Below are 25,469 nucleotides of genomic sequence, written 5' to 3'. Positions count from 1 at the left end.
TTTGTTTCACCAAATCGTTTTGTCAATAATTTATCTTGTGATTTCAGAGTATCTAAAGCAGTGACCGTGTCAATTACAACTTAAATAAAATAAAATGAGTAAAGTTCTTTTTTAATTTATGCAAAATAGTCTACTTTTCACTAATTTCTACTTTTCGTTTAAAATTATGAAATTTATGATTAACAGGTATGAAAAAAAAATCCAGACAATTCATTGTGTAAATAATGGCCTAACGATCAACGTAGAAAGCGTCAAACAGCATTTGACTTCATGTAAGATCTTTAGAAATGGTGGCTTCAAAGAAGACGGCTGATATTGTTTGATTACTAGTAATCAACTTGTTTGTCAATAATTCATCTTTTGTTTTTAAATTGTACATACGTAGAGCATGTTCTTGAGATATATAAACTATGTATGCAGGTGGTGCAAATATAATACTGTATAAGTAAGGAAAGTTGACGAATGAAAAGTTAAAGTGATGTCTATGATAGAGCTTGGTTTTTCAAATGTGCCAGACTCCGTTACGAGAGCGTAAACGTATCTACAATTATTGTGTTAAATTATTGTGCATTTTCTTACTTGACGTATATTTAGGGAATAACTATCTTCTAATTTGGTATTTGCGACCGTTAATGCTGATTTAACGGTCGCAAACTGAGTTTTACCGGCGACGCGTAAGCGGAGCCGGTAAAACGGATGTTTGCGTCCGTTAAATCAGCATTAACGGTCGCAAATACCAAATTAGAAGTTTATTTATTCCCATTCTAATGCAATCCATGCATTTTGTTGTTTACGTCTTATTTTGTTGAATTTTGATACATAAAATACGTCACGGAGCATTGTATTTTTGCGTCGCTCTATTATGACGTCACAATGAAAAAGCTTTCACGCTCGTTAATGCTCGTTTTACTGCTTCAAACATCAGTGCATTAGCCAATCAAAACGTGTTTTACAAAACAATTGCATTAGAATGTCTTATCAACATATAATCTGTTCTGACCTTTTATTTTCATTGATATGTTGACCTGTATCAGGACATTTTCATATTATTTAAAACGGCTTAATTGTATGATGAATTTCATTGCTAAAAGTTATAGCAGCATAAAAGAAATATAGATAAAACAAATATTAATATAATCATAACAATTAAAGATATCGATGTAGTTAGCTCGACACACATGTACCTACACAATAAAATTTATGTATAATAGTTACATTAATGTTAATATGCCAGTTTTTCTAGGTTAGTTGTTTGCAAATTATCGGTCTCGAACTATCTTCACGGGCATAGGAATTCTAATGAAACATCACATCCTCAGATTCATTGATGGCACATGCACAATATCATGGTGTCATAATGTAAAGTATTAAATATTTGTTAAATGGTTTTACAGAAAAAAACATATTAAGGAAGAAAGGGAGGAGGGAGATGATCAATTATATTGTCCACATTAACGCAAATATCAATTCTTATAAGATAAGGCAAAGCAATGCTTCCAAAGTCTTGATCCTCTCACCCACCAGCTACCAAAGATAGCTATCAATATCAAAGTCAATAAAACAATAAAAAATAGGACCAGAGCAAAATAGACCTCTGAAACATCAGAGGTGCGATCAGGTGCCATGGAGGAGTGAGCATCCCCTGGTGACAGGTCACAACTTCCATGTGCTCCTTGTCATGATCGGGCAATAACGTAAAAATCCGTTACGGATTACAAAGGGTAAACTGACTCAAACCGGGTTATATCGCATAATTTGGCCAAGAATTAGAGATATTCGTTAAATATTGATAAGGTAAGACATATTCCATTTTATTTTTTTTAAAGAATAACAAACAAATTTTCCGGTGTCAAAGTTTTTTTTTATTGAAACAGCCGTCATGTTGCGTACTTTATTATATCCAGGTACTGTATGTTCATTTCACTTGATAATCGTAGTCTCATCATAACTCCTGAAATCAATCAAAAACTAACAGTTAATAAGGTATTAACACCAAATTTTGAAACAGTCAGCAATTTTTATACAAATCTCAAATATTTTGTAAGACTTGTATAATAATATCAAGGGAAAGAAAACAAGTATGTATTTTTTATTCTCGTGTTTGCCTTTGTCGGCCGGATTTGTTAACTATTACGCATATAAAGTTATGGGTACATAGTTCTCGTAAAAGTTCGATAAAAACCAACAGCAATGCATAATCCACTCTCTTTTTTTCCTTCTATTGAATGTTGTACCAGATTGTACTCACTCTCTGACAGATGTAATACTCCTCCATCGAACAGTCGTGGTCTACCCAGCGCCCGATCCCATGCCAGTTTGCCAGTACACAATCCTCTCCCCAATAAGCGTCGTTGGGGTCTCCGTCGATCCAGAATGTGAAGGAGAAAGGTTGCCCCCGGGACGTCCATACAAACTTCCCCTCATCCTCCAGGTCAGAACCGCCCAGCCAGTAATAGCTCCCTTCACCTGAAAAACAATGTTTGAACTAACAGATTTTATTGCAATAGTTCACAAAAGTTAACCCCAAATGATCATTTTTAACTAAACTTAAACTAACCCACCTAGTCTCTTGCTAACTACATGTACGGTTGTTAATTTTGGTATAAAACCAACTGACACTGAATTATACCAGATTTGTAAGTTAGATTTTCTACATTTAATATTTGATTTAACAATCTGAATTGGGTCTGTAAGAAAATCTTAGTAAATTAGGGTTGAAGAACACATTTTTTTGAAGGATATATATACTCAGTATATATAAGCAAAGTTTTTTGGGTGGGTACACCATCTCTGTCCACGACTATCCCTTGTTCCAACATACATGTACATGTACCGATATTTGCTAAAGAAACTGTAATCAAACGTTTATTCGCTTTATCTTATATTCTCAATTCTATTCTTCAGTTTAACATGAAACAGATACGACTGAGGAAATATTCTCTCCTAATGAAAAAGCAAAATAATTGGTTGTCGACGATTACTATTCGTTGAAAGAGTAGTTTTTAAAAACTAGGATGACATGACCATTTTTTTCTCCCCAACCCGGATCAACGCTGTTGATTTTTAGTGCATTGATATATTTTCTTTTATTAATAGACATCAATTATATATTTATTAACAGTTTTCATCCACAACACGATTTTAAACATTTTACTCACTTTGGACAATCATCTTTGAAACGATAAAATTGTTGATGTCTTGTGTGGTCGGTTCAGCCAGAATTGAGTCAATTGAACGACATTTTCTCTGTAATTAAACAAGAGGCCCATTGGCCTTATAGGTCACCTGAGCATTATGCAACAACTTTCCAGTGATTAAATTTGATTCATGTTTTAAGCCAGATGCTATGACATGATTCACAATTTTATTGGCATCATTGATCTTCATAACTATACACTTAGCAGTTGCTTAGTTTAGTTACTTAACACCCATAGGAAAGGCAGAGGAACAAAAAATGCATTTCAACTAATCAGTAATATTCAGCAATAATCAGTAGTGCCCCTACCACACATGAACCCCTGACACTTAGGCCTAGATCCACACATTGCACAATTTTTGAAAAGGCATCCTTGCTTTTCAAAAATATTTGATTAATACCAAGGAGCAGATTTCAAACAATTCATTCATTTTTAGTCTATAAGTACAGCCCCCTCCTCTATAGTACCCTGATCCTGGGGCCTTGAAATTCACAATTCTGGAAGAATGGGTCTTGATTCATAACTATATAGGTAGTTCAACTGCTTAATACCCAGGAGCAGAGAAGAAGATTTTCAAAGAATTCAAGTATTTTCACTATATAATCAATAGAGCCCCGCCCTAACTCCAGAACCCCGACCCTGAGGTCTTAAAATTCACAATTTTGGCAGAGGCACTCTTGCTCATTATAACTATGCACTTAATTAGTTTATTTTATACCTAGGAGCAGAGAAGAAGACTTTCAAAGAATTCATGTATTTTCACTATATAATCAAAAGAGCCCCCCACCCAACACAAGAACCCCTGACCCTGGGGCTTTAAAATTGACAATTAAAGTAGAGGCACTCTTGTTCATTATTATAACTATGCACTTAGTTAGTTTATTTAATACCTAGGAGCAGAGAAGAAGACTTTCAAAGAATTCATGTATTTTCACTATATAATCAATAGAGCCCCCCCCCCCCAACACAAGAACCCCTGACCCGAGGGCCATGAATTTCATAATTTTGGTAGAAGTACTCATGCTCATCAAAATTATGCACTTATTTAATCTATTTGATACCTAGGAGCAGAGAAGAAGATTTTCAAAGAATTCATGTATTTTCACTTTATAATCAATAGAGCCCCCCCCCCCAATACCAGAACCCCTGACCCTGGAGTCCTAAAATTCACAATTGTGGTAGAGGCACTCTTGCTCATCATAACTATGTACTTAGTTAGTTTATTTAATACCTAGGAGCAGAGAAGATTTTCAAAGAATTCATGTATTTTCACTATATAATCAATAGAGTCCCCCCCCCCCCAAACACCAGAACTTCTGACCCTGGGGCCCTAAAATTAACAATTTTGGTAGAGACACTCTTACTCATCATAACTATGCACTTAGTTAGTCGATTTAATATCCAGGATCTGAGAAGAAGATTTTCAAAGAATTAATGTATTTTCCCTATATAATCAATAGAGCCCCTCCCTAATACCAGCAACCCTGACCTGGGGCCATAAAATTCACAATTTTGGTAGAAGCACTCTTTCTCATGATAACTATATAGGTAGTTTGTTTATTTAATAACCAGGAGCAGAAAAGAAGATTTTCAAAGAAATAATGCATTTTCACTATATACTTATTTAGCCCCGCCCTAGCACTAGAGCCCCTGACCCAAGGGCCATGAATTTCACAATCTTAGTAGAGGACTCAATGCTGATTACAATCATGCAAACAGTTTGACTGCTTGATGTCCAGGAGTAAAGAAGATTTTTAAAGATTGCATTAATTTGAGTGGTTTTGGCCCCACCCCTCAGGCCCCTGGGGGGCAGAGATCATGAAATTCACAATTTTTGTTTCCCTTCACCCATAGATGCTTTGTGCTAAATTTGGTTGAAATTGGTTCAGTAGTTGCAGAGAAGAAGCTGAAAATGTTCAAATGTTAACGCACAACGCACGACGCACGACGACGGACGAAAACAGATAGCAATAGGTCACCTGAGTTTACTCAGGTTACCTAATGAATGATGAAATTAATTAACTATAGGTCTAAACATGCTAGACAAAATAGTATTTTAAAATATATGTATCTCAATTTTCTGTTAATGATAAATAGCTATTTGTTAAAACTTGTAAAAGTGATCTTAGGAAGGATTCGAACCGATGCGTCGGCCCAATCGAGTTTGTCATCACTGAAGAGGAAGCAGTAATTGTTGTGTTTTATCCAGGGGTGAGGACAACTCCGAGCTGAAAGATAATAAACATTGTAATTAACCACACTTGTTCTACTGATTGATAAAAATGTCATTTATCATTGTATTACCCTATATAGCTAGATAGTTCAGTAAGCTATAGATACAGATCGTCAGTCATCAACATTTCCCAACACTAGTTCAACTGATAGATTAAGTTTGTCAGGCATTCATAAATCTCCATACGTGTTCTATTGATAAACAATTTCACATTTCATTGTATAACCAAATGAGCAAGGAGAAAATATACAAAATATATGTCTTCAATATACCCCATGTTAGTTTAGCTGATAGATAAAGATTGTGAGTAATCCAAATATTAGAAATAATCTGTGGTGTAACAGTGTAATAAAATGCCGAGCAAGAGGAAAAAGTCAACTTATACTCTACTACGCTAGCTTTTTTTTTTTTTTGCTAACGAAGTTATAATGACTTTTTTTTAGAAATGCTGATGAAAAATGGGATTATATCATTGTATCCTCCTTATAAAAGAGGATTTTAAATTCCTGAAAAAGTATCTTACTTTTAAGTACCCGGACTAAGTCAAAGACTGGAAAGTAGGTAGAACATGTTCTTTAGTATCGTTGGCGGGACATTAGAATATCAATAAAAAAATTAAGAAAAGATTAAGACATCTCGTTTTTAATGCAGTAATATTATATGTATAAATACATACCAAACGATGCATGTATACAGGTTTCATTTTTACTGGCCCCGAGATTCTGTAGAAAAATATTTTAAAAAGATCTTTCCTGTGTATTCATATGTAAAACTTTGAAACCCCATTGTGTCCCCCTCCTCCCCCCGGGGTTCATAACTTGAACAAAATTAAATTTTCTCATTTAGAAGATGTTTCTGCAGGCGATTTGTATCTTCAGGGTTAGCAAATCTTGGTGTCTTAGCAAATCTACTGTGGCCTCAATCTATCTCGGGGTCATGATTTGAACAAACTTGAGAATCTTTACACATTTGAATCTACACTACATGAGTATGATGCCACAAGAGTTTCATTTTTCCTGGCCCAGTGGTTATTTAGAAGATGAATTTTTAAAGATGTCATTATTTTTTCACTAATTCATAATTATCTTCCCTTTGGAAAATGGCGTGTTTCTTCTTTTGAAAAAACTGGAATCCGTTTTACAAATGCATACTTTTTGGCAAGTTTGGTTGTTCATGAGAAGATGAAAATGTGGAAAGTTAACGACGACAAAAAAGGCATCAACAAGGACAGATAACGGACAAATTTTGATGAGAAAAGCTAAATTTAACAATAATATCAATAAAAGATTCCGCCTTTATTTCCCGCAGTGGGGTTCGTTCTTGTAACGTAAGTATCAACTGCATACTCTGCGACTTAAGAACATCTCACTAAAGCATGTGGGCGATTCTGCTGTGTATAAAATAATAAACACTTTTATGTAAATTACCTGCACAATTCTCTCCTTCATAACTTTCAACACAGTTACATTTGTAACCACGTACACTGTTCTTATCTGCCTCGCAAGTTCCATTCTGACAATCATGTTGAACGCATACATGGACTAGAAAAAATACGGGTGGGATATTATAATATTAAAACAGAAATTAGAAAATCCGAAGTTATCTCCCTTGTTATGCATTAATATTATATGTATTTATAGTCAGTAGAAAATAGTATGAAATGCATGAAATGTATGAGTATGAAAAAAATGTTACACACTTCAATCTTCTGAGTTCATTGGGATATCTCGAGTTGACTTTTACTGTAAAATTACATATTTTCGAGGGGTCAATTTTCGTAGTTTAAGATAAATTTATTTGTTCATAAAGATTTGATTTCGTGGTTGAAGAATTCTTTAGTAGCGATATATGTGAAACGTTGTAATTCGTGGTGGACATAAATATTTTGGTCTCTTCGTACTTCCAAAACCACAAAAATGAAACCCCACTAAAATTTGTGATTTTACAGAAAGGGAAAGAGACTACTTTTCCATTGATACAAACGTTTTCAATACAAGTAGATTTACAAATGTATGTCTAAACTCGGGATTTAATGACAGGAGTTTAGAGCTTTTCAAAATAAATTTAGGAGTGTACCAGTAACAGGTCGGCTAAAAAGTAGAAAAATGAAGTCTCAAATATCCAAAAGATAACTGAAACATATCCTTAAAGACTACATGTTTTTTTTACTTGTATTAAAAGGTTTTTCCTATATATGTTTTAGTTAAGCTTTGATACCTACTGTGGCCTCACCCTACCCCAAGGGGGTTTGGGTCATGGTTAGAACAAACTTAAATCTTCGTTATCAAAGGATGTTTCTATACAGGTTTTATCTTAACTGGCCTACGGAATCTTGAGAAGATTTTTACGGTTTTTTTTCTATGTATTCCTATGTTAAACTTTGATATCCGTCTGTGGCCCCATACTGACATCGGGGGTCAGGATATGAACACATTTGAATCTTCATGACCTGAAGAGGATTTCACACTAGTTTCATCTTTTCTGGCCTATAGTGTTTCTTGAAAAGATGATTTGCTAAATATGTCCTGAATTTTTCAAAAATTCCTAATAATCTTCCCTTGGAAAAAGGACAAGGCATTTCTTTTTAACAAATTGAAATCCCCTTCACCCTTGGATACTTTGAAGCAAGTTTGGTTGAAACTGGCCGAGCGGCTCTTGCGAAAAAGATGAAAATGTGGAAAACAAACGACAACAACAACAACTACTACAATTACAGATAACAAACACATTTTGATCAAAAAAACTCCCTTATCCCTTCGGCTCAGGTGAGATAACAATAATATCGAAAGAAAAATCGACCTCCATTTCCTGCAGTAGGGTTCGTACGTGCGACGTACGTATCAACTGCATACTCTTCGAGTCAAGAACAATTGCACTTATCACTTTGGCGTATGGGCAACTTCCACTGTATAGAAAAATAATCCCTTTTATATAAATTACCTTCACAATTCTCTCCTTCGTAACCTTCCACACAGTTACATTTGTAGCCATGTGCTTTGGTCTTATCTGCCTCACAATATCCATTTTGACAATCATGATAATCGCATACATGGACTAAAAAAACAAAAACTTGGAGGATATTAGAAATATAAATACAGAAATAAGAAAATCCGAAGACTTCTGATTTGTAATGCACTTATATGATATGTATTTATAGTCAATAAAACAATCTGAGTATGAAATAAATGTTAATGGCTTAAACCTTCTAAGTTCATTGGAATATCGAGTTGACTTTTACTGTAAAATCACATATGTTCAAGGTGTCAAATTTTCCTGGTTTCGTAGAAATTTTACTGGTTCATGGGGACTTGATAACGTGGTTGAAGAATTGTTCAATAGAAATATATGTGAAACGTTGTAATTCGTGGTGGACATAAATCGGGGTCTCTTTATACCTTGAAAACCATAAAAGTTAAATCCCACTAAAATTTGTGATTTTACAGAAAGTGAAAGTAACCATTCTTCATTGATACAAACATTTTTTTTTTGATACAAGAGAATTTAAATTGTTTGCCTAATATCGAGATTTAATGACACAGCAAGAGCTTATTGTCATTTAGAGTATTTTTTAAAATACATTTAGGAGTGTATACCGGTAATAGGTCAGATTAAAAAGTAGCAAAATGAGGCTGCAAAATTCCAACAGATAATTGGAACATATCCTTAAAGACTACATACGGGTTGTATTACCCTTACAATTCTCCCTTTCATAACACAGTTACATTTGTAACCATGTGCACTGGTCGTATCTGCCTGACAAGTCCCATTCTGACAATCATGATGATCGCATACATGGACTTTAAAAATAAAAAAAAATGGAGTAAAGAAAATTAATACAGAAATAAGAAAATCGGAAGACATCTCCCTTGTTATGCATTAATATTATATGTATTTATAGTCAGTGAAAAATCTGAGTATGAAATAAATGGTACAAACTTGTACCATCTGAGCTCATTGGGATATATTGAGTTGACTTTTACTGTAAAATCAAATTTCTGAGGGGTCAAATTTTCGTGATTAAAAGAAAATTTATTGCTTCATGGGGAGTTGATTTCGTGGTTGAGCAACTGTTCAATAGTAATATATGTGAAACGTTGTAATTCGTGGTGGGACATAAATTTTTAAGTCTCTTTATACCTCAAAAACCACGAAAATTAAACTCACACTAAAATTTGTGATATTAGAGAAAGTGATAGTAATTATTTATTTATTGATACAAACATTTTAAATGCAAGTACATATTCAAATGTATGTCCTATATCATGATTATTGTCACGGGAAGAATTTTCTTCTCATTTAGAAATTTTTAAAATAAATTTAAGAATGTACCGGTAACAGGTCAGATAAAAAGGAGCAAAATGAAGTTTCAAAATTCTAACAGACAATTGGAACATATCCTTAAAGAATACATAAGGGTTGTACGAGTTTATGTACTTGTATTAATAGGATTTTCCTATGTATTTCTATGTCAAACTTTGATACCCCACTGTGACCCCACCATACCCCTTGGAGTCATGATTTGAACAAACTTGAATTTTCGATACAAAAGGATGTTTTTGTACAAGTTTCATTTTATTGGACCAGTGAGTCTTAACAAGAAATTTTTTTAATGATGCCATGAATTTTTCAATAATCCATAAAAACTTCACATTGAAAAAGGACGTGGTCTTTCATTTGAGCAAACTTAAATCCCCTTCTCCCATGGATACTTTGTAGAAGGTTTGGTTGAAATTGGCCCAGTGGCTTTTGCGAAGAAGAGGAAGAAAATCGGAAAAGTTAACGACGAGAACAACTATAACAACGACAGACAATTTTGATCAAAAGATCTCACTTGATCCATCAGTTTAGGTCAGCTTACATTAATATCGATAGAAGAATCGGCCTCCATTCCCCGCAGTGGGTTTTGTATTTAGGACGGAAGAATCGACTGTATAATCTGCGACTCAAGAACAACTGTACTTATCACTATGGCATGTGGTCAACTTATGCTGCATACTATACACCTATTTACTGGCTATGAAGAAAATAGCGAATTTGTCGTCCCCCAAGACAGCAAACTAGTTTGCTGTCGATTGAGACGATACACGTGGTATTTCCCAAATAGTCAGTAAATGTTTTTTTTTATTATACCGACGCTGACTTAACTTTTGTTACGTCATAATATATACGTCACAATCCGTATAAAATCAGTTGTCCGAGATGAAAAACGAGAGAAACAGAATGCTGCCGGTGAATTGTTTGATGAGTATTTCACCATGCACAGATTGCACAAAAAACTATTTCACAATAAGGACTGTTTGGAAAAGATAGCATGTTTATTCGTCATATTTTTATATAGAACAAATTCACAAGAAGTATAATAAAAAATAATAAACACTTTAACATTAATAACCTTCACAATGCACCCCTTCATAACCTTCAACACAGTTACATTTGTAACCACGTGCACTGGTCGTATCTGCCTCACAAGTTCCATTCTGACAATCATGATGATCGCATACATGGACTAGAAAAAAAATGGAGAACTTGAGAAAATTAATTCAGAAATAAAAAAAATTCGAAGACATCTCCCTTGTAATGCACTAATATTATATGTATTTATAGTCAGTAAAAAATCTGAGTATGAAATAAATGTTATAGACTTGTACATTCTGAGTTCATTGGGATAATTCGAGTTGATTTTTACTGTAAAATCACATATTTTCAGAGGTTTTTATGTGTTGAGGAAAATTTATTGGCTCATGGGGACTGATTTTGTGGTTAAAGAATTGTTCAGTAGAAATAAATGTGAAACGATGTATTTCGTGGTAGACATGAATTCTTGGGTTTCTTCATACCTCAAAAACCACGAAACTTAAACCCCAACAAAAAATTGTTATGATAAAGCAAATGATAGTATATATTTTCATTTGATACAAACGTTTTTGATACACATACATTTACAGGTGTGTGTCTAAAATCGAGATTTAATGACACAGCAAGAAATTATTCTTATTTCGAGCTTTTTAAAAATAAATTTAGGAGTATACCATTAATACGTCGGCTAAAGAGGAGCAAACTGAGGCAGCAAAATTCCAACAGATAATTGGAAAATATCCTTAAAGACAACATAAGGGTTGTATATGTACTTGTAATAAAAGGTTTTCCTATATATTTCTTTGTTAAACTTTGATACCTACTGTGACCTCTCGCTTCCCCCAGGTGGTGGGGTTCATGATAAAAATAAACTTAAATCTTCGTTTCAAAAGGATGCTTCTAGAAAGGTTTCATCTTTAAAGGCCTAGTCAATCTAAAGATGAAGATTTTAATTTTTTAAAAATTTGATACCCGTCTGTGGCCCCATATTAACTCCGGAGGTCAAAATATGAACAAATTTAAATCTACATGACCTGAAGATGATTCCACACGAGTTTTTTTTTTCCTGGCCCAGTGTTTCTTGAAAAGATGATTTGCTTAATATTTCATTAATTTTTTACTAATTCATAATTATCTTCCCTTGGAAAAGGAAGTGGCCTTTCATTTGAACAAACCGAAATCCCCTTCAGCCTTGGATACTTTTTAGCAAGTTTGGTTGAAACTGGCTCAGTGGCTCGTGCAAAAAAGATGAAAATGTGGAAAGTAAAATACGACGACAACAATTACAACAACACCGACAGACAACGGACACATTTTGGTCAGAAAAGCTCACTTGAACCTTCAGTTCAGGTGAACTTACAATAATATCGATAAAATGGGCTTCCGTTTTCCGCATTGGGTTTCGTACTTGCAACGTAAGTATCAAAGGCATAATCTGTGCATAATCTGCACTTATCACTGTATTATGTGTGCGATTCTGCTGAATATAAAATAAAACACTTTTATATTATATATATTACCTTGACAATTCCCCCCTTCATAACCTTCCATACAGTTACATTTGTAACCTCGTGTTCTGGTCTTATCTGCTTCACAAGTTCCATTCTGACAATCATGATGATCGCATACAAGGACTAGAAAAAAAAATAGTTTTGGAGGGACATTAGATTATTTATACAAAAATTAAGGAAAAATGAAGACATCTCATTTGAAATGCACTAATATTTTATGTATTTACCGTCAGTAACTGATCAGAGTATGAAACAAATGTTACAGACTAGCACCTTCTTAGATCATTTGGTATACATTGAGTTGACTTTTAGATGATAGTAACCATTTTTAATTGATACAAAAGTTTTTATACAAGTACATTTACAAACACAGGATGAAAAGCCAGGTTTCCCAAATTTCCACAAGAAATAATAAAATCCATTTTATTCAGTGTGCATTATTGTTAATAAATGAAAATTGTCATTATTCCAATTTGTCAACAGAAGTACTTTCGATTTGACTTCACATTAATTTTGCGAATTGGTTGTCAGAAAACGAAATTTTCGTTGCATTACACTAGTTTCGTTTCGTCATATTTTCTGAATTCCATTTCTGAATTTAAAACACACAACTTGTTTCAATTTCTGCTTCGATTTAAAAAATAATGGATTTATTGCTAATACGAGAGGTTAACAGTATTTTATGCGTAAGTTTTATCGTAAATATTGAGTATTTTATTATTTCATACCATTCGATAATATACAAAGCCTTATTTCTTAATAAAATAATTTATTTCCACATGGGGTTTCAGCGGCGAGAATTTTTACAATGGATGCTAGAGGTTACGCGGCGCCAAGTCAAAAGTATCTCGCCGTGAACCTCTAGCATGCTGGAGTAAAAAAGGCACCGTGCATGTGCATGCAGTAATATTTGTTTGTTGTAAAATGGCAACGTTTCGCCTTTTATCATGTTTATTAAAACGTATGCTACATATGTATGTTCTCTCTCTATATATAAATGAATACTTTTCGGAATTAAAAAGAAAAATATTGTTAACCCCGCTCAAATTATCCGGATGATAATAGTTACACCGAGTATGGTTTCGTAGTTAAATTCAGACTGTAGAACATCCGGTTTGAATACATGTGTTTTCTGACTTTTCGGATAGCCAGCAAAGCCTGTCCACTTTTCTGAAGAGATTAGGTTTGTTTTATTGTTTATTGAAATAGTTTACTGCTCAAAAGATTTTTTTTTTGGTAATGTCTAACCTGTTGAGATGAAGATGTAAAAAAGAAAAGCCTAATAGTGAATTAATATTGATAGTATTTCAAGAAATGTAAATGAATCATCAGCTTGAATTATCAGTTTTTTCACAGGGCTCTCGATTCTCTAAAATTGGGGCCGTTCAACGGCCCGTTCCCAATGCAAAAAAGGTACTTTTTTCCCAAAAGAAAGGTGTAAATTTCCCAATTTTCATAGCAAAATATTGATTAAAAAATAAAAGTCCATGAAACTTAATCGCAAAAAAAAACCCCAAACAAAACACACTTGAAAATGGAAGTGAAACTGTACCACTATTTTATTAGTTCACGCCAAATGCATTCGTAAACTGGTTCGGGGAACCAGGTTATTGTTTTTACCAAATTGTGTACTATGAGTTCAGAGTATCTTGTCATGTAGTTTCGACAAAAAAAAAACATCATTTTGGTTTCAAAAAAAGACATTTCACTTAAATATTAGTAAGCAGCACGTAGAAACATACCCATGCACGCATGATCAGTCTCGCGTTGTATTGGTAAGCAACTTTGTCTATGTGATCGAGGAAATTCGGGACAATGTGACTAGCGACTGTCACTCAGAAAGACTCGGAAAGACAGATAACTGCAATATCAACACTCAAAGATAGTAATGACAAAGCTAATGTACTTTCATAAATAGCCTTGATCCCTCGAAGTCAAAATGCAGTCCAGCTGTGCTGTGAATTTTAATTTACCCTTGATACCTCGAAGTGGCTGTGTGTATACCAAGTTATAATGTTCAAACTTTTGCCATAACTGTATATCTGTGTGTCTGTCTGAGTGTCTGTCGTCAACTTCAACCTTCACCATAACTTTAGAACTATACAAGATAGTGACTTCATATTTAGTATGCATACTCCACTAATGAAGTGCTTTCAAATGGCAACAAGGACAATGATTATGTGATCTTGACTGTGACCTGTATGCTAAAAAAAATTGCATTTTCGAACTTTGTTGCTGTGTTTCACAAGCGCATCTTGTTTTTAGCTCTACTGGTCAGAGACCAGAAGAGCTTATGCAATAGAAATGCGTCCGTCTGTCTGTCTGTCCGTCTGTCTGCAAACACTACTCCTCCTTAAATTTTAGTCTGATTTCAATATAACTTGGCACACAAGTAGACTATACTAAGATACATAATTCTGTGCATCAGTTTTTGATAAGTACAAACCAGTAGAGCTACAGTCTCGACAGAGACTTCTGGTTATTTTTTCTTCCATCTCGGTTGTTGCTAATGCTATTACGTAATTAGTTTAAATCAGAATGCAATAGTACCTGGACATAATTTATCATTTCAGAGAGAAGAAAACTGTGTGACTTAAAAAGAAAACCAGTGAGATAAAATCATAGAAAATGTATGATGATTCAGGATGTGGTCATTTGGTAAGTGGTAATTCATTCATGATTAGTATGTATATGAAAATTGCCTGAAAAAAAAAGATTCTAAATTTTATTTAAATACTGTGGTATATCAGCTGTGAGCTACAAGAAGTTTTATGTAAAAGCTAGGGCTGAAACAATTTGCCCCCTCCATGTTATGTGTGTATTGCTATGATTGACATACAATCAGTTCTCTAATACATACACTTCAAAAAAACTTTGTCGTTTTGGACCTGAATTGAACAGGAAAAAACTCTGAGATCTCTCCAAAAATTTGAATGAAAAAAAAGAAATGCTTATTAACTGATTTCTTGCTGGTCAGTATTTTGATTACTTAAAGGAAGCTCTAAAAACTGCACACTAAAGAGTTCTACTTTAATATCAGGTAGTTTTATGAAGTTAGAGTGATCTGCCCATAGATTAAGATTATGAAAAATGTTATTTTACAGTCAGTTAGATTATCTTTAATAGATTAAATTATTTTTAGCATTATTTAAAATAAAAAAATAGGAAATTAATTACTTTCATAAATTTTTCCAATGTAAGTAAACAGCAATGATTCCTGCTTACAGATAGTCCATTGTCTTTGAAAATTTCTTGGGGAAATGAGGCACATACCATATGTTCTAAATGAATAAAAAAGGCTCATTATGCACATATTTATATGAAATATGATAGATTTTTTTCTCTTCAAGGAATAATTTCTGCAAGTCACTAAGTTTTTAGAGTTTCCTTTATTTTATAGATATTCAATGAAATTATTTGAAGTATTAAATTTTGGTAAATTTTATGATACGAAAAGGTTATATGGATGAAAAAACAGGATGCGTGTATGACAATAGCGCTTAAATTTTTAATGTCTCTTAATTTTTCAATGACATTAAAACAGGAATTGTCATCACCAATAGACGAATTTCACATTCCTAAGAGTTTTCTCCAATTGTCGGCGTATCGCTCATTTTTCCCACTTTGTCCTTTGTAAGTTACTTGTTAATGTTTTCAATCTTCAAAAATATTGGACAATTACGATCTGTATCTGTATTGCCAGAGTATGGGGGCAACATGAAAATCATACTGAATATGTTCATACAGATTTTATTTCTAAGATATTGTCCCTCAAAGTTGATACTGTTAAAGAGGGAAAACAGCGTCTTAAGCCGGTTGACCCCAGATCGACCCTGCGAAAGGGAATAACTTTTGTAAATGTGAAAGTCCTTTATGGTATATCATATAGATCTAAAACTGACTGAATTTTGATCAGCCAATTCATGAACATGATGAATGGATGAAAATAATGTTGGTCAATATATGTAAAAAAAAAAAAAAAAAAAAATTAAATTACGGTACTTGTTTATATATACATTTGTGGTACAGTATCTCTCCCATTGAAGTTTATAAACTTGTTATTTATTTCTTAAATAAACTGAGCATACATGCAATACCGGTATAAAATTACTCATAAGATGCATGTATACTTAAACCATGATAAAATCATATGTGTCCAATGCAGCATATGATAAATCATTAACATACAAGTACATGTGTATATATATACTGTAATACATATATATTGCATTATTTTTAGGTCCTGTTCTGTGGATGCCCTAATTCAGTGTCTACCCATCACTCCATCTGAAATCACTTTTTCTGTGCATATTTCTCTCTCAAACTTAAACTACAGAGAGCCTGTGGATGGAGGATGAGGAGTGACCTTGGACTAATTTTCTAGGTCAAAGGTTAGTATCAAAATCTACTGTATTTCTTTATTTAAAATCGTAGTCCAGAGTATATTTCTCCCCTGGTGTAATCTAGCTTTTGTGCAATTGGATGGAGGGTCTGCAATGATCTTCAACCAATTTCTAGGTCGAATATCAAAATTTAGAAAAAAATCTCTCCCTCATATTTTTGTTATTATAAAGGGTATGTTTTCTCTCAAACTAATCACACTTAAAGCAGGGTTCTTAGTATGAGATACATGTAGTAATATATTCTCAATGACATAATAAGGCTGAAAACATTATTCATATTATGTTATTTTTTTTTCACTTATCATAAAGCATTAAATATTAAAGAGATACATTAAATGCTGAAATCATATGTATCATGGTCATGGAAAGTAATTATTGATATTGGTATATTAAAGGACATTGACTGATCTCTTAGATTTCTAAGTTATATTCAAGATTTATAATTCTGACATCATATAATAATTTTGTATGAATATTGCAGATCATAGGTGATGTGAAGAAAACCATGAAACTGATGTTGAAAGAAGTACTTAATGACCCTTATGAATGGACTTAAATGTGAAAGACTGTTCCATTGTTTATCTAAGACATATGAATTTATTTAATATTTTGATATCATTGAAAAATTCAGTTACGGTTTTTGTACATCAAATGAATTATTAAACATATAAAATGGTAATGCTTTTTTCTTTTACGTGTAATAAATTTTTTTGATAGATTTTAAAAGAAAACCCATTATTTCACATTGCTTCCTTTAGAAAAGTTAGGGAATCTTGAAGTTTCCCAGTAATTTCCACCAGGAATGGGACTCTTAGATAATTCCACCAAGTTTCCGCCACACAGAAAGTGCTACACAAGTTCCACATAGTTTCCTGAGTCAAGGAAACTTCAGGAATCATAAGGTTTCACGAGCTTCCATGTAGTTTCCCATAAAAGAAAACCTTAAGATTCCATCAAGTTTCCATTCCACGGAAACCACTACGCTCATATTCCATATGGTTTCCTGAGTCGAGGAAACTTTAGGAATCGTGAGGTTTCCCGAGCTTCCATGTAGTTTCCCGTATAAGGAAACCTAAAAATTCCATCAAGTTTCCACTCCACGGAAACCACTACGCTCCGATTCCATATGGTTTCCTGAGTCGAGGAAACTTCAGGAATCGTGAGGTTTCCTCAGCTTCCATGTAGTTTCCCGTAAAAGGAAACCTAAAGATTCCACCAAGTTTCCATTCCACGGAAACCCCCTACGCTCCGATTCCATCAAGTTTCCTGATTCTAGAAACCAGTGGAATCTTCAGGTTTCCCATAACGGGAAACTACATGGATGTTCGGGAAACTTCAGGTTTACAGAGGTTTCCGTGGTACGGGATACCTTATGGAATCGGAGCGTAGGGGGTTTCCGTGTCACGGAAACTTGGCGGAATAACCTAGCATCCGCTACGGAAACCACTGGGAAACATGATGTAAACTTGAGGTTTCCATGTGGTTTCCATAAAGTTTCCCATGATGGGAAACCACTTTTTTCACCCAGTGAAATGTATGCCTAATGTCGAGATCAATGTCACAGCAAGCATTTTCTTCTCATGTAGAGTTTTAAAATAGATTTAGGAATGAACCGTTAAGAGTTCCTGTCCCAGTGAATCTAAAGAAGATATCTAGAGATATTATTCTATGCATTCCCATGTTAAATTTTGATACACCACTGTGGCCCTACCCTACCCCGGGGGTCATACTATGTACACATGCGCATCTAGGTGACATGAGGATGATTTCACTTGAGTGTCATCTTTTATGGCCCAGTGGTTCTTGATAAGATGGTTTTTTAAGATGTCATTAATTTTTCATTTATTCAAAATTCTGTCTCCTTGAATAAGTATGGAACCCAGTGGCTCTTTCGAAAAAGAATGAGAAAAGTTGTCAACGACCAAAACAATTTCAGCAACTAGTGACAGCAGACAAATTTTGATCAGAAGGGCTCATGTGAGCCTTCGGATCAGGCTAACTAACAATGGGGGCCGTACTTGCATCGTATTTATCGCCTGCATACTCTAGAAATAAACACTTTGATATAAATTACCTTCACAATTCTCCCCTTCATAACCTTCAACACAGTTACATTGGTAACCACGTGTTCTGGTCTTATCTGCTTCACAAGTTCCATTCTGACAATCATGTTGATTGCATACATCGACTACAAAAAAAAAGTTTTGGAGGGACATTAGAATATTAATACAAAAATTAAGGAAAAACTGAAGACATCTCATTTAAATTTTTTTTGTATTTATAGTCAATAACAGATCAGAGTATGAAATAAATGTTACAGACGAGTACCTTCTTAGATCATTTGGTATAGATTCAGTTGACTTTTAAGTGATAGTAACCATTTTTAATTGATACAAAAACTTTTATACAAGTACATTTACAAGTGTATGCCTAATGTCGAGATCAATGTCACAGCAAGAGTTTTCTTCTCATGTAGACGTTTTTTTAAATAAATTTATGAATAAACCGTTAACAGGTCGCCTAAATGGAGTTTTAAGGATCTTTCCTATTCTAAAATTTTATACCTCATTGTGGCCCCTACCTACCCTCGGGGTCATGATTTGAACAAAATGAGTTATCTTTCCTGTCCCAGTGAATCTTTAGAAGATTTTTAGAGATATTCTTCTATGCATTCCCAGGTTAAATTTTAATACACCAGTGTGGCCCTTCCCTACCCCGGGGGTCAAACTGTGCATACATGTGCATTTAGGTGACATGAGGATGATTCCACTTGAGTGTCATCTTTCCTGGCCCAGTGGTTCTTGAGGAGAAGGTTTTTTAAAATGTCATTAATTCTTCACTTATACAGAATTCTGTCCCCTAGGAAAATGACGTGACCCAGTGGTTCTTTCGAAGAAGATGAAGATCGGAAAAGGTATCAACGACGAAAACAATAACAGCAACGAGTTACAACAGACATATTTTGATCAGAAGGGCTCAAGTGAGACTTCGGTTCAGGTGTACTAACAATCGGGGTCGTACTTGCATCGTATGTATCGACTGCATCCTCAAGAAATAATCACTTTTATATAAATTACCTTCACAATTCTCCCCTTCATAACCTTCCATACAGTTACATTTGTAACCACGTACACTGTTCTTATCTGATTCACAAGTTCCGTTTTTACAATCATGTTGATTGCATACATGGTCTACAAAAAAGTTTGAGCGGGACATTAGAATATTAATACACCAAAAATTAAGGAAAATATGAAGACATATCATTTGTAATACACTAATATTAAATGTATTTATAGTCAGTGAAAAATCTGAATAATAAATGTTACCTACTTGAACTTTCATTGACATACCGAGTTGACTTTAAAGTGACTATTTTTCATTGATACAAATATTTTTAAGTACAAAAGTATAGATACAAATATATGCTCATTGTCCAGATTATTGTCACAGCAAGAGTTTTCTTCTTATTTAGAAGTTTTTGAAATAAATGTAGGAATGTGCCGGTAAGAGGTCGGCTAAAAATGAAGCAAAATGAAACCGCAAAATCCAACAGGTAATTGGAACATATCCTTAAAGACTCTATAGGGGTTGTACATGTTTTTGTATTAAAAGATTTTTCCTATGTATTCCTATGTCAAACTTTGATAACCCACTTTGGCCCCACATTTCCCACTTGAGGTCATGATTTGAACGAATTTGAATCTTCGCTACCAAAGGATGCTTCTAAACAGCTTTTATTTTTACTGGCCAAGTGAATCTTGAGAAGATTTATCAAGATTTTTCCTATGTATTCATATCTTTAACTTTGAAATCCCACTGTTCCCCTATCTACCCAGGGGTCATGATTAGAAGAAACTTAAATCTCGTTACCAAAGGATGCTAATCAGGGTTAGGGTTGGAGTGGGGACAAAGAGGTGTATCGAAATTTGAAATAGGAAAACATAGGAATAATCTTTTAAAATATTCTCAAGATTCGCTGCGTCAGAAAGGATGAAACTCATGCAGAAACATCCTCTAAAAAGATATATTTGATTTTGTTCAAGACACGCCCCTCGGGGATAGGGCAGGGCCACGATAGTGTATAAAAGTTTAACATAGGATTGCATGGGAAAGATCTTTAAAAAAAATTTCTCAAGAGCCGCTGGGCCAGGAAAGATGAAACTTTTTATAGAAGCATTGCCTGGTAACAAACATTTAAGGTTTTTCTGATCATGACCCCAGGGATATGGTGGGGCCACAGTTTAACATATGAATACACAGGGAAAATCGATAAATCCTTCTCAAGATTCACTAGACCAATAAAGATGAAACTTGTGTAGAAGAATCCTTAAGAAACTAAGAAATTTACAACAGATAACTTTGCAAGACGCAAGAACAACTGCCCCGATCACTGGGGCATGTGGGGGATCTCTGCAGTATATATAATAATAAAAAAATAATGTAAATTACCTTGACAATTCTCCCCTTTGTAACCTTCCATACAGTTACATTTGTAACCACGTGTTCTGGTGTTACATGTATCTGGCTCACACGTCCCTTTCTGACAAACATGTTGATCGCATACATGAACTAGAAAAGCAAAACTTTGAATTTAAATTATTCACTGTTGTTTATCTCTTGTAAGACCTTATGAACATTATGACCTTACGAACATTGAATACATGAAATAAATGGATTTTATGATCTCAGTCGATTTTTGTAGCTTATACTTTTAGATAAATTACCTTCACAATTTTCCCCTTTGTAACCTTCCATACAGTTACATTTGTAACCACGTAAACTGTTCTTATCTGCTTCACAAGTTCCATTCTGACAATCATGATGATCGCATACATGGACTAGAAAAATAAAAATATTGGGGGACATGAAATGGTGGGAGAGAGAAATAACCTGGGAGAGAAAAATCTTTAGAGAGAAATGACTTGACATCTTTTCTTCTCATGTAGAGTTTTTTTTTTCAATAAATTTAGGAATAAACCTTTAACATGTCGCCTAAAAAGATTTTTACAGATCTTTCCTATGATTAGCTTTTTTTTCCCATTGTGGCCCCACCCTACCCTTGAGGTCATGATTTGAACAAAATGTTTTTTTTCTTGGGAACATGTTTGTTTTTAGAAGATTTTTTTTTATTTTTTAGAAGATTTTTAGAAATATTGTCTATATGAACCTTCGGTTTAGGTTAGCTAACAATGGGGTTCGTAATTGCATTGGATGTATCGACTGCATACTCTGCGGCTCAAGAACAACTGCACTTATTGCTGCGGCATGAGGGAGACTTCTGCTGTATATAAAATAATAATCACTTTTATATTAATTACCTTGACAATTCTCCCCTTCATAACCTTCCATACAGTTACATTGGTAACCACGTGTTCTGGTCTTATCTGCTTCACAAGTTCCATTCTGACAATAATGTTGATTGCATACATCGACTACAAAAAAAAGTTTTGGAGGGACATTAGAATATTAATACACCAAAAATTAAGGAAAAGCTTAAGACATCTCATTTGTAATGCACTAATATAATATGTATTTATAGTCAGTAACAAATCAGAGTATAAAATAAATGTTACAGACTAGTACTTTCTGAGTTCATTGGGTAAATATTGACTTTAAAATGATAGTAACTTTTTTCATTGATACAATTTTTTAAGTACAAAAGTATAGATACAAATATATGCCTTATGTCGGGATTATTGTCAGTGCAAGAGTTTTCTACTAATTTAGAAGTTTTTAAAATAAATTTAGAAATGTACCGGTAACATGTCGGCTAAAAAGGAACAAAGTAAAGTCGCAAAATTCCAAACAGATAATTAAAAAACATTCTTAACGACTACTTAAGAGTTTTAATGTACTTGTATTAAAAGTTTTTTCCTATGTATTCCTATGTCAAAATTTGATAACCCATTGTGACCCCACCCTTCCCCCTAGGGGTCATGATTTGAACGATTTGGAGTCTTTGCAATCAAAGGATTCTTCTTTAAAGCTTTTATTTTTACTGTCCAAGTGAATCTTGAGAAGAAGATTTATCAAGATTTGTTCTATGTATTCATGTTGTTAACTATAATATCCCACTGTTGCCCCTACCCACTCCGATGTCATGATTAGAAGAAACCTAAATCTTAAATGGGGTATCAAAATTTTACATTTAAATACACAGCAAAAACCTTGATAAATCCTTCTCAAGATTCACTAGACCAGTAAAGACGAAACTTGTATAGAACTTGTATAGAAGGATCCTTAAGAGCTTAAGAAATTTAGAACCCTTGCGACGCAAGAACATCTGCCCTGACCACTATGGCATATAGGTGGCCTCTGCAGTATATATAATTATAAAAAAAATATATAAATTACCTTCACAATTCTTCCCTTTGTAACCTTCCAAACAGTTACATTTATAACGACGTGCACTGGTCGTATCTGCCTCACACACTCCCTTCTGACATTCATGTTGATGACATACATGGACTAGAAAAACAAAACTTTGAATTTGATTGATTCATTGTTATATATCTCTCGTAAGACCTTATGAACATTATAACCTTATGAACATTGAATACATGAAATAAATAGATTTAATTATCTTAGTGGATTTTTGTAGCTTATACTTTTAGATAAATTACCTTCACAATTCTTCCCTTTGTAACCTTCCAAACAGTTACATTTGTAATCACGTGCACTGGTCGTATCTGCCTCACAAGTTCCATTCTGACAATCATGTTGATCGCATACATGGACTAGAAAAATAAAAATGTGGGTGAACATTAGAAAATTAATACCCAAATTAGAACAGCCAAAGACATCTTGTTTGTAATACAGTAATATCATATGTATTTATAATCAGCAAACAATCTGAGTATGAAATATTGAGTTGACTTTTAAATGTAAGTAACTTTTTTATTTATAAAAAGGTTTTAATACAAATACATTTACAAATACATGCCTAATATCGAGATCAATGTCACAGCAAGATTTTTTTTTCTCATGTAGATTTTCTTTTTTTTTTATAAATTAAGGAATAAACCGTTACATGTAACAACAGATCGCCTAAAATTTTTAAAGATCTTTGTTATGTTAAACTTTCATACCCCTATTGTGACCCCGCCCTACCCTTGGGGTCATGATTTGAACAAAATAAAATGTTCTTTTTTTCCTTGAGAGACAAATTTTGATCAGAAAAGCTCAAGTAAGTTAACAATAATCAACCTCCATTTCCCGCAGTGAGGTTCGAACTTGCAACGTTAGTATCGACTGCAAACTCTGTGACTCGAGAACAACTGCACTTTTGACTGCGGCATGAGGGCGACGTCTGCTGTTTATAGAATAATAAACACTTTGAAGTACCTTCACAAATCTCCCCTTCATAACTTTCAACACAGTTACATTTGTAACCACGTGCACTGGTCGTATCTGCCTCACAAGTTCCATTCTGACAATTATGATGATCGCATACATGGACTAGAAAAACAAAGAATTAGGAGGGCATAAGAATATCGATACACAAATTAAGAAAAGCTGATGACATCTCATTTGTTAGGACGTAATATTATGTATATTTATAGTCAATAAAAAAATTTTGTATGAAATAAATGTAACAGACTTTTATCAACACAAGAGCAACAGTCTTGACTACTGGGGAAAGCAGGCGACCTCTGCATTATATATAATAATAACATTTTTTATATAAATTACCGTCACAATTCTTCCCTTTGTAACCTTCCAAACAGTTACATTTATAACGACGTGCACTGGTCGTATCTGCCTCACACACTCCCTTCTGACATTCATGTTGATGACATACATGGACTAGAAAAACAAAACTTTTGAATTGAAAAAAAACTCATTGTTATATACTGTAAACATTCGCAACCAACTTTCAGAAGCAATAATTGAAAGTAACGAACTATTTTGTAACTTTCTTTTTGTCGTGACAATTAATAGTTGGAAATTGATTTCAAAATGATGAATCGCAATTAAAATATGAGTTAAAAAAATAGCTGGTTTACAGTATCTCTCGAAAGACCATTGAGTCAAATGCCGACTGACGTTTTAAATACCAATTGTTAGTCCATTATTTATACACTGAATTGACGATGTTTTTCATACCAATTGTTAGTCCATTATTTATACACCGAATTGACGACGGATTTTCCCTTTATTTCCTGATCATGACAAGGAGCACAAGGCGGGTGTGACCCGTCGACAGGGGATGTTCACTCCTCCATGGCACCTGATCCCACCTCTAATGTTTTGGGGTCCGTGTTTGCTCTGCTCTTATTTAGTATTGTTTTATGAACTTTGAGATTGAATACTATTCGTTATCTCCATATCCTTACATTTTGATTCACAAACATTGAATATACCATAGAATGTACCTCAGTAGGTTTTTGGATTTGAGTCGAGGTTTAAAATCAACTTTTTTCGATATTTTCAGTTTCGACATGATAATATTTTAACTAATTTTTTTTATGTACAAAAATGATACGAAACAGGAAAAGATGCTCTCACCGTAATATTTTAAAAACATAAGGTGACTCACACTGACATACATTCCCATAAAACCTCTCTGGACAGGAACATGAGAACAACTGAGGTCCCCTTTGTGTATTTGATTTTAATCTCCAACTTTTGCGTGTACCACCATTTTTACATCGGTTATATTTCCAGTTCCAGCGAGTTTCTAAAACAATAAACAGGGTGTTTCGCAGTAAATGTTACACACCTAAACTCTTAAATAATGCAACACGGGTAAAAATTAATATTTTTATGT

The 25,469-nt window shown here is 33.9% G+C and overlaps 1 protein-coding gene across 1 annotated transcript; it reads right to left on the bottom strand.

Annotated features, from left to right (window-relative positions):
* Nucleotides 1–1,859: 1,859 nt before the first annotated feature.
* On the bottom strand, nucleotides 1,860–25,250 carry LOC134248939 (adhesive plaque matrix protein 2-like). The gene is made up of 10 exons (XM_062731323.1): nucleotides 25,208–25,250; nucleotides 24,392–24,505; nucleotides 24,044–24,157; nucleotides 23,323–23,436; nucleotides 21,149–21,268; nucleotides 18,774–18,887; nucleotides 5,340–5,425; nucleotides 3,159–3,246; nucleotides 2,249–2,466; nucleotides 1,860–1,951 (listed from the first exon to the last, which is right to left on the bottom strand). Exons 1-10 carry the CDS (start codon nucleotides 25,248–25,250, stop codon nucleotides 1,943–1,945), a joined length of 1,020 nt encoding a protein of 339 aa, XP_062587307.1. The 3' UTR covers nucleotides 1,860–1,942.
* Nucleotides 25,251–25,469: the final 219 nt, after the last annotated feature.

Source organism: Saccostrea cucullata, unplaced genomic scaffold (genome assembly GCF_032062105.1).
Source record: "Saccostrea cucullata isolate Sc308-1 unplaced genomic scaffold, CSIRO_AGI_Scuc_v1 ctg1798, whole genome shotgun sequence".
Lineage (NCBI taxonomy): Eukaryota > Metazoa > Mollusca > Bivalvia > Ostreida > Ostreidae > Saccostrea > Saccostrea cuccullata.
This window is presented reverse-complemented; position numbering and strand designations above follow the sequence as displayed.